The 13685-nt window shown below is 47.6% G+C and overlaps 1 protein-coding gene across 1 annotated transcript in view; it reads right to left on the bottom strand.

Annotated features, from left to right (window-relative positions):
* The window catches only part of LOC107108709 (beta-1,4 N-acetylgalactosaminyltransferase 2-like), a 75591-nt gene that overhangs the window by 8265 nt on the left and 53641 nt on the right, over positions 1-13685 (bottom strand). The window contains exons 2-4 of the mRNA XM_015409211.1: positions 12835-12969; positions 4699-4805; positions 4148-4185 (exon numbers count right to left, since the gene is read on the bottom strand). Coding sequence (XP_015264697.1) covers positions 4148-4185; positions 4699-4805; positions 12835-12969 — 280 coding nt within the window. The remainder of the gene's footprint in view (positions 1-4147; positions 4186-4698; positions 4806-12834; positions 12970-13685) is intronic.

Genomic DNA, 13685 nt, shown 5'->3' with positions numbered 1-13685 from the left:
GAAACTCATTCGCCTATTAGGCCACACCCCTGACAGCACAGCTCATTGGCATATTAGGCCACATCCCCATGTTACCAGAAATGTGCTCATCCAGCCACACCCACCTTTTGCTTCTTATTCTGTTTACCTTGTTTGTGGTCAAAACCCAGGGCTTTTTTGTAGCAGGAACTCCTTTGCATGTTAGGTCACACACCCCTAATGTAGCCAATCCTAATGAGTTTCTGCTGTTGGGTGTGGCCTATTATGCTAATGAGTTCCTGCTGGGCATGGCCAACTTGGAAGCTAGCCAGAACTCCGTTCCTGTGCGTTCCTGGCCAAAAATAGCCTTGGTTGTAGCCAATGAAGTGAGCTTTGACTCATGGAAGCTTCTACACCGGAAAATTCCATTTCTTCTGGAATTGCTAAGGTTCAGTTATTTTTTAAATGAGCAATCCTGATGATGCCTTGGCTGGGGTCAGGTATTTTTTTAGACCAGATTTGTGGAGGTCAGGTTATCCTGTTTGGACAAAATCCTATCCAGGCATTACAGGACTACTGCCCCTTTAAAATCTCATCTCTTCTTTCTCCTCTCAACTGAACAAGTTCCTGTTCTTTCAGGTGGATGGCAGGATCTCTAGAGGTGGTCAGAAAACATTAGTAGATAATTAGGTGTAACTACCGTATTGTATTTTGCCATTGACCAAAGAAACTGACCTTTCTGTTTATTTCTATTGTGGTTATTTCTTAATCCAACTATTTTGGGCCACCCACCCAAAACAACTATAAGGAGTGACTTCAGCTTGCTAAAAGTAAAAATCAGAACTTTTTATTTCTCCTACTTCCTGGGAAAAAGAGCCCCCCACTAACAATTGATTCACGAGGACCCCAAGAGAAAGAACAGGAAGTAAATAATTGTACTGCAGACAAAAGAACAAATTTATGAAAAAATGAACAGACCAACATGCAGAAAACAAGAAGTTAATTAGGCTGAACACAAACAAGAAAGGACAAAGGCAGAAAGAAATGGAACTTCTGCTGAAGGAGACGTACTTCTGCATAGACATTTACAAGGCACTTGGTTGTGGGCAGGGTAGAAAAAGAGGTGCAGGAGCTCATTAGCATAACTCATTAGCATAACTTATTTGCATATGCCACACACCCTGACATCACCGGAAGTGTGTCAGAAGGCAACACCCACTGCTCAGGCTCCACTGGACTGTTTTGGATTGCTAGCTATTGGGAGGGGGACATGCAGATCTGTCCTTGCAGAGGAGGGAGAACTTGTACCTGAATAAAACTTGGTCTTAAAGGTGCCACTGGACTCTTTTGGGCCAGGGGCCGGGTGGGGGGCTCTGCAACTTACTTGGCTGCTTCTTGCTCTGACTGAGGGCTGCTGGGAGCAGGGGGTGGGGCTTGTTGCATGTTCCCGCCCCCTGGGCTCTTTACTGCCGGAGCTCCGCTCCTGTGCGCTCCTGCAGGAAATGACCCCTGGTTGTGGGGATGGATTTTTGTGGGGATGGATTTTTATGGGGAAAACAGCTCTATATTGAGTGCTTTGCGGAATTTACCCCACCTCAGTTTCAATCACAGTAGCAGGAAGAACTACTGGGAATTTCTGTCACAAGCACCAAAACACTTTTTATTGGTTTGTATTGCCTGCTCATTTTACAAAAGGTTGCCACCTTCCAGTTGGGAAATTCCTGGGGATTTGGGGCTGGAGCCTGCAGAGAGGTATAATGCCATTGACGCCACCCTCTAAGGCTGCTTGTAGCCTAGAGATCAATTGTAATACCAGGAGATCTCCAAGTCCCACCTGGAGGTTGGCAACTTATTTTAGCCAAGCTGATTACATTTTGCACCCTGACTCCAATTCACCCTTTTCAGTAACACCCCTCCCACCTTGTAACCTGGATATAAGGGCTGAAGGATCTTCATTCTCAGTTGTAGCCAGGGCTCTTTTTGTAGAAAAAGCCCAGCAGGAACTCATTAGTCCAGCTGACAGAGATCAGCTCCCCTGGAGAAAATGGCTGCTTTGAAGGGTGGACTCTGTGGCATTGTACCCTGCTGAGGCCCCTCCTCTCCCCAAACCCCGCCCTCTCCTAGATCCACCCCCAAAGTCTCCAGGTATTTTCCAACCCAGACCTGGCAACCCTACACACATTCGCAATCTGCACTGCCACTTGAGAACCACCCAGTTTTCTGAGCCTGAGAAACAGGCCTTTCTGAAGTTCTTGCTTTTCCACACTTGTTAAATACCAAGCGAAAACCACAAATCTACCCTAGGTATTACCTACGGTCACTCAGTTGTATTGCCTAGAAACCCAGGGTGATAATGTACACTTCCAAGTTTTTATGAAATACCTTACCTGGACTTTTTCTGTACTTTTGCCATGGAAACCAAGCCCTTTAGGAACAAAAGCAAAAAACAAACAAACCACATGGAGTGGTAAGTAAATACAAGAACCGGGACAGGGTTTAATACTTGAGTCAAAAAAGAAAAGTCAATTCAATCAAACCTGTTTCTCTCAAGGGTAGGGACCTCCCCTTTGGACCTTGGTTACTGTGTCTCGTCGTAGAAACAATCCTCAAGGTTTGGGAGATACAGAATACCCTGTTTTGCTATTCAGCCAACTGTAGAGAGTTGCCTGAGTGGGGATCTGAGCCTGTCCTGCCCAACTCTCTAACCTGTAAACCACAGAACAGAGGTGGTCTTCATTAAATTTGCAGGTGATACTGAATTTAGAGGGATGGCAAATACAGTAAAAGACAGAATTAAGATACAGGATGATGTTGACAGGATGGAAAGCTGGGCTAAAACTAACAAAATGAATTTCAACAGAACCAATGTGAAGTTCTGCACTTAGGTAGGAAAAATCAAAAGCCACGGGTAATGCCAATTCCACTTTGGAGTAAGGAAGGAATTCCCCTCCAGGCCAGACTGGCCCGAGGATTCCTGCCTTCCTCTGGGCATAGAGCAGGGGTTGCTGGGGGAGTTGGAGGGGGAAGTTTGCTGTGAATTTCCTGTATTCTGTAGGGGGTTGGACTAAATGACCTTTGAGATCCCTTCCAGCTTCATTTCATAAAAATCACCACTTTGCTACTTTCTCCTATTCATTTGGGAATAAAGACAGGCCTAGAATTTGTTTAAAAAATGAATAAACAAACCAGTCACATCCAGACTGAATAGTATATTGAATTAGCTGCCAGAGTTTGCGCAGTTCGGCTAGGCGCCGGGGATGCGCCGGCGATCAAACGGCCCGGCTTGCCGCGCAGCTTCCCGATAAACCACCAAGGTAGGTGGTTGCAAGTTGGGGCGGATTTTTGCGGGGAAGGGCCAGTTCGGGGACGGAAGCACAACGCTTCCCAGATGTTGTGGTGTGATCACGCCGGTTTGCTCCGCCCCCGAACTGTCCCGCTCCCGGCCCAAATCGCCTAGTGTGAACAGGACCATTGAGTGCTTTGTGGAATTTACCCCACCTCAGTTTCAATCACAGTAGCAGGAAGAACTACTGGGAATTTCGGTCACAAGCACCAAAACACTTTTTATTGGTTTGTATTGCCTGCTCATTTTACAAAAGGTTGCCACCTTCCAGTTGGGAAATTCCTGGGGATTTGGGGCTGGAGCCTGCAGAGAGGTATAATGCCATTGACGCTACCCTCTAAAGCTGCCCTTTTTTTCCTGGGGAACTGATCTCTGTCATCTGGAGAGCAGTTGTAATTCACGGAGCTCTCCAGACCCCACCTGGAGGATGGCAACCCTGATTACATACATCTAGGTGGGGCCTGGGGATCTCCAGCTGACAGAGATCAGCTCCCCTGGAGAAAATGGCTGCTTTGAAGGGTGGACTCTGTGGCATTGTACCCTGCAGAGGCCCCTCCTCTCCCCAAACCCCGCTCTCTCCCAGATCCACCCCCAAAGTCTCCAGGTATTTTCCAACCCAGACCTGGCAACCCTACACACATTCGCAATCTGCACTGCCACTTGAGAACCACCCAGTTTTCTGAGCCTGAGAAACAGGCCTTTCTGAAGTTCTTGCTTTTCCACACTTGTTAAATACAAAGCAAAAACCACAAATCTACCCTAGGTATTACCTACGGTCACTCAGTTGTATTGCCTAGAAACCCAGGGTGATAATGTACACTTCCAAGTTTTTATGAAATACCTTACCTGGACTTTTTCTGTACTTTTGCCATGGAAACCAAGCCCTTTAGGAACAAAAGCAAAAAACAAACAAACCACATGAAGCGGTAAGTAAATACAAGAACCGGGACAGGGATTAATTCTTGTGTCAAAAAAGAAAAGTCCATTCAATCAAAGCTGTTTCTCTCAAGGGTAGGTACCTCCCCTTTGGATTTTGGTTACTGTGTCTCTTAGTAGAAACAATCCTCAAGGTTTGGGAGAGACAGATAACCCTGTTTTGCTATTCAGCCAATTGTAAAGAGTTGCCTGAGTAGGGATCTGAGCCTGTCCTGCCCAACTCTCTAACCAGTAAACCACACTGGCTCTCACATGACTGCCAAGACCACGGCCCACTTAAGCTACAACAGAAAAGTGGCAACTAGTGATTCAATTCGTCCAGGAAGAACTTCTACCTTGCAGGTCAGACAAAGGAACTATGTTGTTTTAAAACACAATTCCCACCCTCTGTTTAACAAAATTTGTGGTAGGGTATGAGCTTCTGTGAGTCACTGCTCACTTCTGTTTGGTGCTCAGCATACCTGGGATTACAATGGTGTGCCAGGGCATCACTTCAGCACCGTAAATGGGGTAGCTTAAAGGTGTGTTTGGTGCAGCAATAATGGCATCTTTTGTCCTGGTGGGATATCTACAATAAAGCAGAGAGACAGAAGTGGCAAACAGACCAGGAGGCTTTTCGGAAGCTAGCACACATGTACCTGCAAAAGCGTGACTGGGTTTACAGGGCCATAAAACCCACATTTATGACCCTTTTTGTTTAAACTGGACACTGCCCCATGGGATTGAATAATCAGATACTCTGCCACTAGGGTCACCAGCCCTGGGTTGGGAGATGCCTGGAGATTTGGGGGGTGGGGGGAGCTTTGGGAGGGTGGGGTTTGGGGAAGGTTGGGACCTTAGTGGGGTGTAATGTCATAGAAGCCACCCTCCAAAGCAGCCATTTCCTCCAGGGGAACTGATCTTGGTTGTCTGGAGATCGATTGTAATAGTGGGAGATCTCCAGGTTCAACCCAGAAGTTGGCAGTCCTATCTGCCACTGAGCCGCAGCCCCTTCCCTACAGCTCCAGATGTGGAGATGACAAAATAACCATTTGATCCAAACAACTGCGCTCCTTGTCACTGCTGATTGCAATCTGATTGGTTATATTTTAACAAAGGATGCTGATCCGTTTGCTATTTAGCTAATATCTGAACTAGGCCTAGGTTTGCCAGTCTCCAGGTGGGACCTGGAGATCCCCCAAAATTACAACTGAACTCCAGACAACAGAGATCTGTCTCCCTGGAGAAAATGGGTGGACTCTGTGGCATTATACCCAGCTGAGGCCTCTCCCCAAACTCTGGATGCCTCAGACTTCACCACAGGCCGAGTTCAGACTGGCAGTTTAAAGCGGGAGGGAGTCGTGGCAAAAAAGAGCCGTAACAAACTGTTCCGGGTTTTCCCGTTCACACTGCAGCGACTGATGCGGGAGCATACCGGGAGAAGGCGCAAGGGAGCGTTCACACTGTTGGCCCGGAGGCACGGCTGTAAAGCGCGGCTTTCTTTTTGGTATTCTGGAGATATGCGCTTATGTGCATAACTGCATAAGAAAAACGCGGCTTTTGGCGTTCACACTTTGTTGGTGCAGAATGAACACGGAATAATCGCGCTTTCCAGGGTTTGCTACCACTTTCACCAAGTATTTTTTAAACTCGGGAGCGAAGCGTTACAAGACGGGTTGAGTACGGGTGGGGAACGCCTGACAGATGTGCCTGTGTGAACGGCCCCTTTAATCCAGTTGTGAAACGTTTCTGAAACATGCCTATATTGGGGCAAACTGCCAGTCTGAACTCAGCCACAGAATCTCCAAGAATTTCCCAACCTGGAGTGGGCAATCTTACCTACCAGTGGAGCCAATGCAGCATCATGAGGTGGTTTGAGGATGCAAAAATAAGTGTGTGGGGGGGGGAGAAGAAGCTACAGCTGCATCTCCCTGCCTGCTGTGGTTGCAATAGACTTGATATTCCCCAGGTCCAGGTGAGGCATCCACTGATTTCAGGGGCTTCTGCCCACCATGGAGCAGCTGGCCAGCAGGGGAATCCCCGCCCCTAACCAGGGACGTCACCGCATGACATGCCCAACACAATGACATCACCCGGAACTGATGTCATCGTGGTGGGGATGTCGTGTGGGGACACTCTGGTATTTGGGCAAACTTTATGGTTTGAGAGAGAAAAAACCCTATATTGTCCAAATACCAGAGCACCCCCTGCGCAATGTCCCCGCCCACCCCAGAAAACCCCCACACCCCCACCTGAGCAACAAGGGGACCTGGCAACCCTAGGTTGCAAACAGAAAAAGAGTTGGTGTCCATCTAGGAGTTACAAAACTCCCAATGCACGTGTGATACAACATCCTCACATTGTTTGCCTGCAAACATGAGGATGTTATGTATAAATAGTTGTGCTTTCTCTCCCCCACCCTTTTTCTTTAGGTTTGGTAATGTTGAAAGGATGCTGGACAACACAGAGCAGAATTTTTTCTCACTCAGCATAGTAAAATGTGAGCCATGCAACAAGGCCCATGTTCCCACCCACCCTGGAGCTGGGGGAGAGGGAACCTCCAGGCACAGGACTGTGGGGGGCTGTGCCAGAAAACCAGACTCCATGGGTGGAGATTAGGGTTGCCAAGTGCTTACCTTTGTTTAGCGGGGGAGTTTGGGTCCCTGGCTGGGACTTCGCGCATGTGCGCCGTGATGATGTAGCCCGGAAGTGCCATGGTACCATGGAGTTTTCAGACCGATTGCCAGAGTGTCACCCAGCGATGTGCCCAGTGTGATAACGTCACTTATGGGCTACATCATCATGCTGGGCCCGTCGGCCCGATCTGGCCACTTCGGGGGTGGAGTTCCCCCTGCCGGCCAGATCCGGACTGGCGGATAGGGGGCCCTTAGAGAGGGGAAATCCCCGCCCCCCGGGGGGAATTGGCAGCCCTAGTGGAGATCCTCATGCTTATGGAAACATTTGTCTGGAATTTAGGGTTGCCATGTCTCCCCTGGCCACCAGCAGGGGATGGAGGGAAAGGCTGCCTGTGACGTCCCCTTAATTGGTGAGGTCTGGTTTCCCTTTTTTTAAAAAAAATAATAATTTTTATTGGTTAACAACACTTTACCGACATTCAAACAAAAACAAACATGTATAGCCACCACCTCAACACAATACATAAAAGATACACATCCGTCACCCACCCACCCTATTATCCACTCTATTTCTTCCCATGTCACGTTGATTGTCTGATTTGATTTACATACAGTATTTTTATCTTTAATCTGATCTATTATCCGTTGCACCGTTGCACCTTAACAGCCTCTTAAATTCCTAACCTTTATTATTTAATTTTCTAAATCTCTTACATGCCGGGATACTATTCGGTACAGTGATCATCTTTAGACAACAAATAACGGACAGCTTAATCCAGTTCAATTCATAATATATCCACATTGAGTTATGTATTTTTCTAAGCCTTCAATCTGGCCTCCTGCAATTAACTTGCTCTCTCTATAGCTCCCATCTGGTTATATTACATTCCATTCATGCATTAGTCAGCAAAGATTCTAAAATAATTTTCACCATTCAGTCTGGATTAGAGGACAATCTATATTGTTTGCAAAAACGAACACATTCGCCCTTATCTAAACAACAGTTCTGACCCTTTTCTTTCCTGCTTCTGCTTAACTAACTCTATATATTTTCCACTTTAAACGGGCATATATTTCTCAGTTTGACCATCTGTTTAAGACCCAAATAAAAATTCCTAATATACAAATTAACACCCATCCTATTGGGGAGGTCTGGTTTCCCTTTAAAAGTGTTCTTTATGTTTTTCTCTACTGGGTAATCCGGCTGCCACCAGGAAATTTAAGGCTTTCCAAACCTTTATAATATAATATCTATCACTGGGTAGGTAAGTCAAGGGTTTAAGGCGTTCATGAGGGTCTATGTGTTTCCTGAGGGATTATTTCTTTAGAACTGGCAGACTTGAATAAAAGTAGATTTATTGAAATAATTTGTAAATAATATAGTAAAACTAGGTAACCGGTACTGTGAATATTTTTAACACTTGCTTTATGTCTCACATAAGATCTGCTCCCTTTTCTGACAGGGACCTTTCAAGTAACATTGTAACTTATTGGCCCCTGCCACACGGCAGGGAAAAGACGGGGCGAAGAACGGCTTTTAAAAGCCGCGCCAAAAAAGAAACGCCGCGGCGGGATCCCACGGATCCCGATAGCCGCGCTCCGTTGCTCCCCGGCACGATCAGATGCTGGGGAGGAAGATACTAGTCAGAGGGGGAGGCTGCCAGGGATGCGACGGCGGCAAGATGCGCCGCCGATCCCACGGCCAGGATGAAGCGGACCGAAGGTAGGTGGTTCATCTTTGACGCGCTTCATTGGGGGAAGGGCCGGATTGGAGGCGCGAGCGCGACGCCAGACAGATGTTGGCGTGTGATCGTGCCCGTTTGCTGCGCTTCCAATCCGGCCCGCTCCCGGCCCAAACTGCCTCGTATGAACGGGGCCATTAACTCAGGGTCATAAATGTTTCTTGTTACACTGCAATCTGTCACTCAAACTGTTATTTAACTGTTGTTTCCTTATACATTCAACGCTTCTTCATACACAGAACTTAATCTCTTCTATCACACACAAGAAGGTCTCTCCTTCAGTCCCCAGAACGAAACTTCTCACTAACTTCCTCAACTGTCATCTCTCTAACTGACTCTCTTGACTGACATATCTGTTCATCCACACAGAATCATTTCCAAAAACCCTCCCCCTCTCTGTCACTCACCAATCACACCACTGGCTTGTTTCCACTACCCTCGACTATCATACAGTCATGCAACCAAACTTTTAAAGTCACACACACACAGTTAAACATGAAATCATTACACTGCCAGATCCAGGTTAGGAAACTCCTGGAGATTTGCAGATGGAGCCTGGGGAGGACAATGCCACAGAGTCCACCCTCCAAAGCATCCATTTTCTCCAGGGGAACTGATCTTCGTAGTCTGGAGATGAGCTGTAATTCTAGGGGATCCCCAGCTTCCACCTGGAGGGTGGCATCCATCGATCTGGATCCAAGCACTTCTCTATATTTAGAGAACTATTTATTAAGGGGAGCTTTCAGTGCTTCAGTCGCACAGTCTGCCTCTTGCAGTGACAGGGATGACATTTCATCTTCAGCTGTAATGTATTTATCTGTCCATCTTATGCTAAATGCACTTCCCAAGGCCTGAGTCAACAATGGCAATCCCTGAAGATCATAATGCAACAGTCACCTCACATCTGTACGCAGGAGGAGGAACAGGAGGCATAGATCAAATCATTTCATGTCCTCGACAAATTGTTGGCCCTTGCTCTTTTTCAGCCGACTGCAAAGCATAGCTGCTGGGTTCAGTTCCAGATGGAGTTTCTGAGCAACTGGACCATTAAAAACAATGTTACAGGGGCATCTTAAAGCTTCTGCTATGACAGGGAAGTCAGTCACATCCTCCAGAGAATCCTCCAGAGAATCCAGCTTTGCCAGCCTCACCAGTATCTGCATGTTTTCCTTAGTGGTTACAGGTACTAGAGGAGCTGCGGTGGCTCAAGTGGTTAAGACGCTGAACTGCAGGCTGTGGAAGGTCAGTAGTTCAGCAGTTCGAGACCCGGGTGCCGCAATGAGCTCCCATCTCTAGTTCCAGCTCCTGCCAACCTAGCAGTTCGAAAGCAAGAAATTGCAAGTAGATAAATAGGTACCACTTCAGTGGGAAGGTAACAGCGTTCCGTGTGCCTTGGTGTTTAGTCATGCCGGCCACATGACCACAGAAACGTCTTCGGACAGCGCTGGCTCTTCGGCTTTGAAACGGAGATGAGCACCACAACCCTAGAGTCGGATTCGACTGGCTTTTGAGCAAGAGAACCTTGACCTTTACCTTTTTACAGGTACTACAACCTTCTTGTCTCTTGAGAGAATACGAAGAGCTTCCAGACAGGTGACTCTGCACACTGTTTTTATATCTTCCGTCCAGAAGATGTCATATCTCTTCACATAGTTGCTTTCTCTTCATCAGAAGGCTCAAATGTGAAGGTGCCTCCATTCTGCTCACGGAAGCGCCACCAGTGCCGCTTCCAACACCAACCTTGAGCAAGGCATGGGCAGGCGGCTCCCCGCCAGTATGTGGCAGTTCCTACTCTAATGGTAACAATAGCCGGCTACTCCCTTTCTCTCTGACCCCTCTACTTTTCACCTCCGAGAACTATTTCAGCTGCATCGATTGCCAGTTGAGTACCGGATCCGCTTCAAGGTGTTGGGGGAGATCCGGGCCCTGCGGGACCTTCTGCAGTTCCGCAGGGCCTGCAAGACGGAGCTCTTCCGCCAGGCCTTTGAGTAGGAGCCACCGCCCCATTATACCACCACCGTTAAGGTATCTCAAAGGATGCATCAACGAGGCCCAAGGAAGACGTTGGACATTGTAGAAGAGCTTCGGCCATCGTCACTGGACATGTACTTTTTGGGAGCACCATCTGTAACTGTGGAGTTACCATCTTGGACTTAGGACATCAGTTACGAATTGAGCACAGTGGTTTTAATGCTGAATGTTTATTATGTTTTTATATGTTTTTATTCTGGCATGGCTGTGTCCTGCCCTTGTTAGCCGCCCTGAGCCCACCTGGGGAGGGCGGGATATAAATATGAAAAATAAATAAATAAAATAAAAATTCAAAGCCTTATACAGCCTGGGACCAACATACCTCAAGAATCACCTCTTCCCATATACGCCTTGGAGAGTGTTACGCACTGAGAGTCAACATCTCCTGGTGATCCCTGGCCCAAAGGTCGTCCGCCTAGCCTCGACCAGGGCCAGGACTTTTTATGCCCTAGTGTCAGGATCAACAGCAAGCAAGTCCAAACACACTCTTCAGGAAAAATTATGCTTTATTGGAATACTGGTCTGTTGCCAAGTGCTACAGGTACATTGTTAGGAATAACGATTAGTGCAAGGGACTCGCTACATATACTCTGATGCTTCAACTAGCTAAGCAGATGAACTTCAAGCACTCGCGCGGGAACTCTCCCGGTGGGACATTACATCATAAACGGGAGACTCTCCCCACCCCCCGAGAGCAGAAATATTCACACCGATAGTGGAACTCAAGCCCTCCCTTCTCATCAAGGTTACACTGATAGCGCTGTCTGGCTGAGCCAGTTCTCACGGATGAAAGCGAGCCTCCCTTAAGTTATCCACGGCAGCAAAGCAAAGCAAGCATGTGCAAGGGTCAGGGATGAAGGTAAACAAAGGAAGCATGGCAGCTAGCTGACACCTAGCCCCCACCTGGTGGAACGGGCTCCCTATTGAGATCAGGGCCCTGCGGGATCTTATGCAGTTCCGCAGGGCCTGCAAGATGGAGCTCTTTCGCCAGGCCTTTGGCTGAGGCAGTGGGCGTCCACATACGGCCTTCCCGAGGTTGCCATCGCCTACCTACTGAAAACCGGCCATACCTAGTTACATCAATGGTCCAGATTCTCCCTATGGCAAGCATGACTATTGATTTGATAGGTTTTAATGTGTTTTAAATTTTATTGTATTTATTGAAATGTTGTGACCCGCCCTGAGCCCGTTTACGGGACGGGCAGGATATAAATGCAAAAAAATAATTAAAAATAAAAATATAGTTCACCTTATGTAGGCTGTTGGGATGGCCACTGAATATTTGTCTTTAACACGCAGAATCACAAAGGCGACACAAATGACAACAGCTAAGAATGAAATCCTGTGTAACATCCAGGGTTGCCAACCTCCAGGCAGGACATGGAGCTCTCCTGGAATGACAGCAGGTCTCTGGACCAAAGAGATCAGTTCCCCCGGCAGCTTTGGAGGGTAGACTTGATGCCGACCTTCCTCCCCTCCCCAAACTCCACCTTCCCCAGGTTCCATCCCCAAATCTCCAGGAATCTCACAACCCAAAGCTGGCAACACCAAATGGCAGCTCTCTCTCTCTGATTACCAGATATTGGGGGGTCCACAAACTATGTCCCAGCTTGAGTGATTTCATACATGAACACACATGAAGCCGACTTATATGGAATCAGACCATTAGTATATCAAGGTCAGTTCTGATTGACAGCAACACTCCAGGCACTCAGGTGGAGGTCTATCACATCACCTACCGCCTGGCCTTTTTAACTAGAGATGCCTGAGACTGAACCTGAGACCTTCTGCATGCAAAGCAGAGGCTCTTCCACTGAAAAAGAAGGGATTGGATTTATACCCCGCCCTTCCCTCAGAGTCTCAGAGTGGCTTACAAACTCCTTTCCCTTCCCCTCCCCACAGCAGACACCCTGTGAGGTAGGTGGGGCTGAGAGAGCTCTTTCCAGAACTGTCCTTGAGATAACAACTCTGACAGAACTATGGCTTGCCCAAGGTCATCCAGGAGGTGCAAGTGTTGGAGTGGGGAATCAAACCTGGTTCTCCCAGATTAGAGTCTGCGCACTTAACCACTACACCAAACTGGCTCTCGTCTCCTCCCCACAGGCCTTTCCTGGAGCACCAGCTTCTTGGAGACAATACGCTTGGTGAAGTCCAGCAAGGCAGTTCTTGGGCAATGTGGCCTCTGTTCTCCAAGGATAGTTCAGCTTACCTTCTCTGATACTCTTCAAATTCCTTCTCTCGTCGTTCCGTGATGGAGGCAATTTGATCCTTAGCAATATAGTCCGCCATCTGATAGACTGTCATCTTGGTTTGAGCGCATTCACAGCGATTCTTTGGTCCAAGCCTAATGCGGGGGGGGGGGAGGTAGAGAGACCCCAGGAAAGGATTATTAACAGTCGCTCACAAAGTAGAATGTTTGCTCATCAGACTCCACAGCTTAGAGGGAGCATTGCTGAGTGTGTACCATCACATTTGAGAAAAAGTTCAGAAATCAGAATTTAAAAGTCTAAGCTGAATTCTAAGCTGAATTCCATTTATTCACAGTCTCCAGAACTGGGGTTTAGGTTTGACAAAAGAGACTGAACAGGAGGTTTAAAACTGCCAGTCTAGCCAAACAGAAAAATGATTATCGCTCCTAGAAAGAGGAAGGTATTTCTTACCCAGTTATTCAGAGGGTTTAACTCAGAAGCGACCCCTGGTTTGTATGAAAAGGGAAGCAGACTCCTCAAGAGTATAAAAGGGGTGTGGTCATACACGCCAGATAAAACGGGGGGGGGGGAATGAAGCTATTTCCTCTGGAAGAATTTGACCCACAGTTGCACGCTCACACAACTCCCTTTGAAGCTGTGGGTGCAGTCTGTCAGTGTGTGATCGGATGCAACTGCGGGTGAGTCTTTTTTTGTGTGTGCCATTTCCCCCCCCCCACGTGCTTAAACGAGGAAACGGTGAATTGCACCTCCACACTGAGGGCTCCCTATGGAGTTTGCGATGATGCGCATACTGTGAAGGGGGGGGGGAAAACAATGGCACAGAGTTGGGATGGCCTGATCAGACCATCCC

The sequence above is a fragment of the Gekko japonicus genome, unplaced genomic scaffold, assembly GCF_001447785.1.
Source record: "Gekko japonicus isolate JY-2015 unplaced genomic scaffold, Gekko_japonicus_V1.1 scaffold240, whole genome shotgun sequence".
Taxonomy (NCBI): domain Eukaryota; kingdom Metazoa; phylum Chordata; class Lepidosauria; order Squamata; family Gekkonidae; genus Gekko; species Gekko japonicus.
The sequence above is the reverse complement of the archived record's forward strand: the minus strand, read 5'-3'. Positions and strand labels throughout refer to the sequence as shown.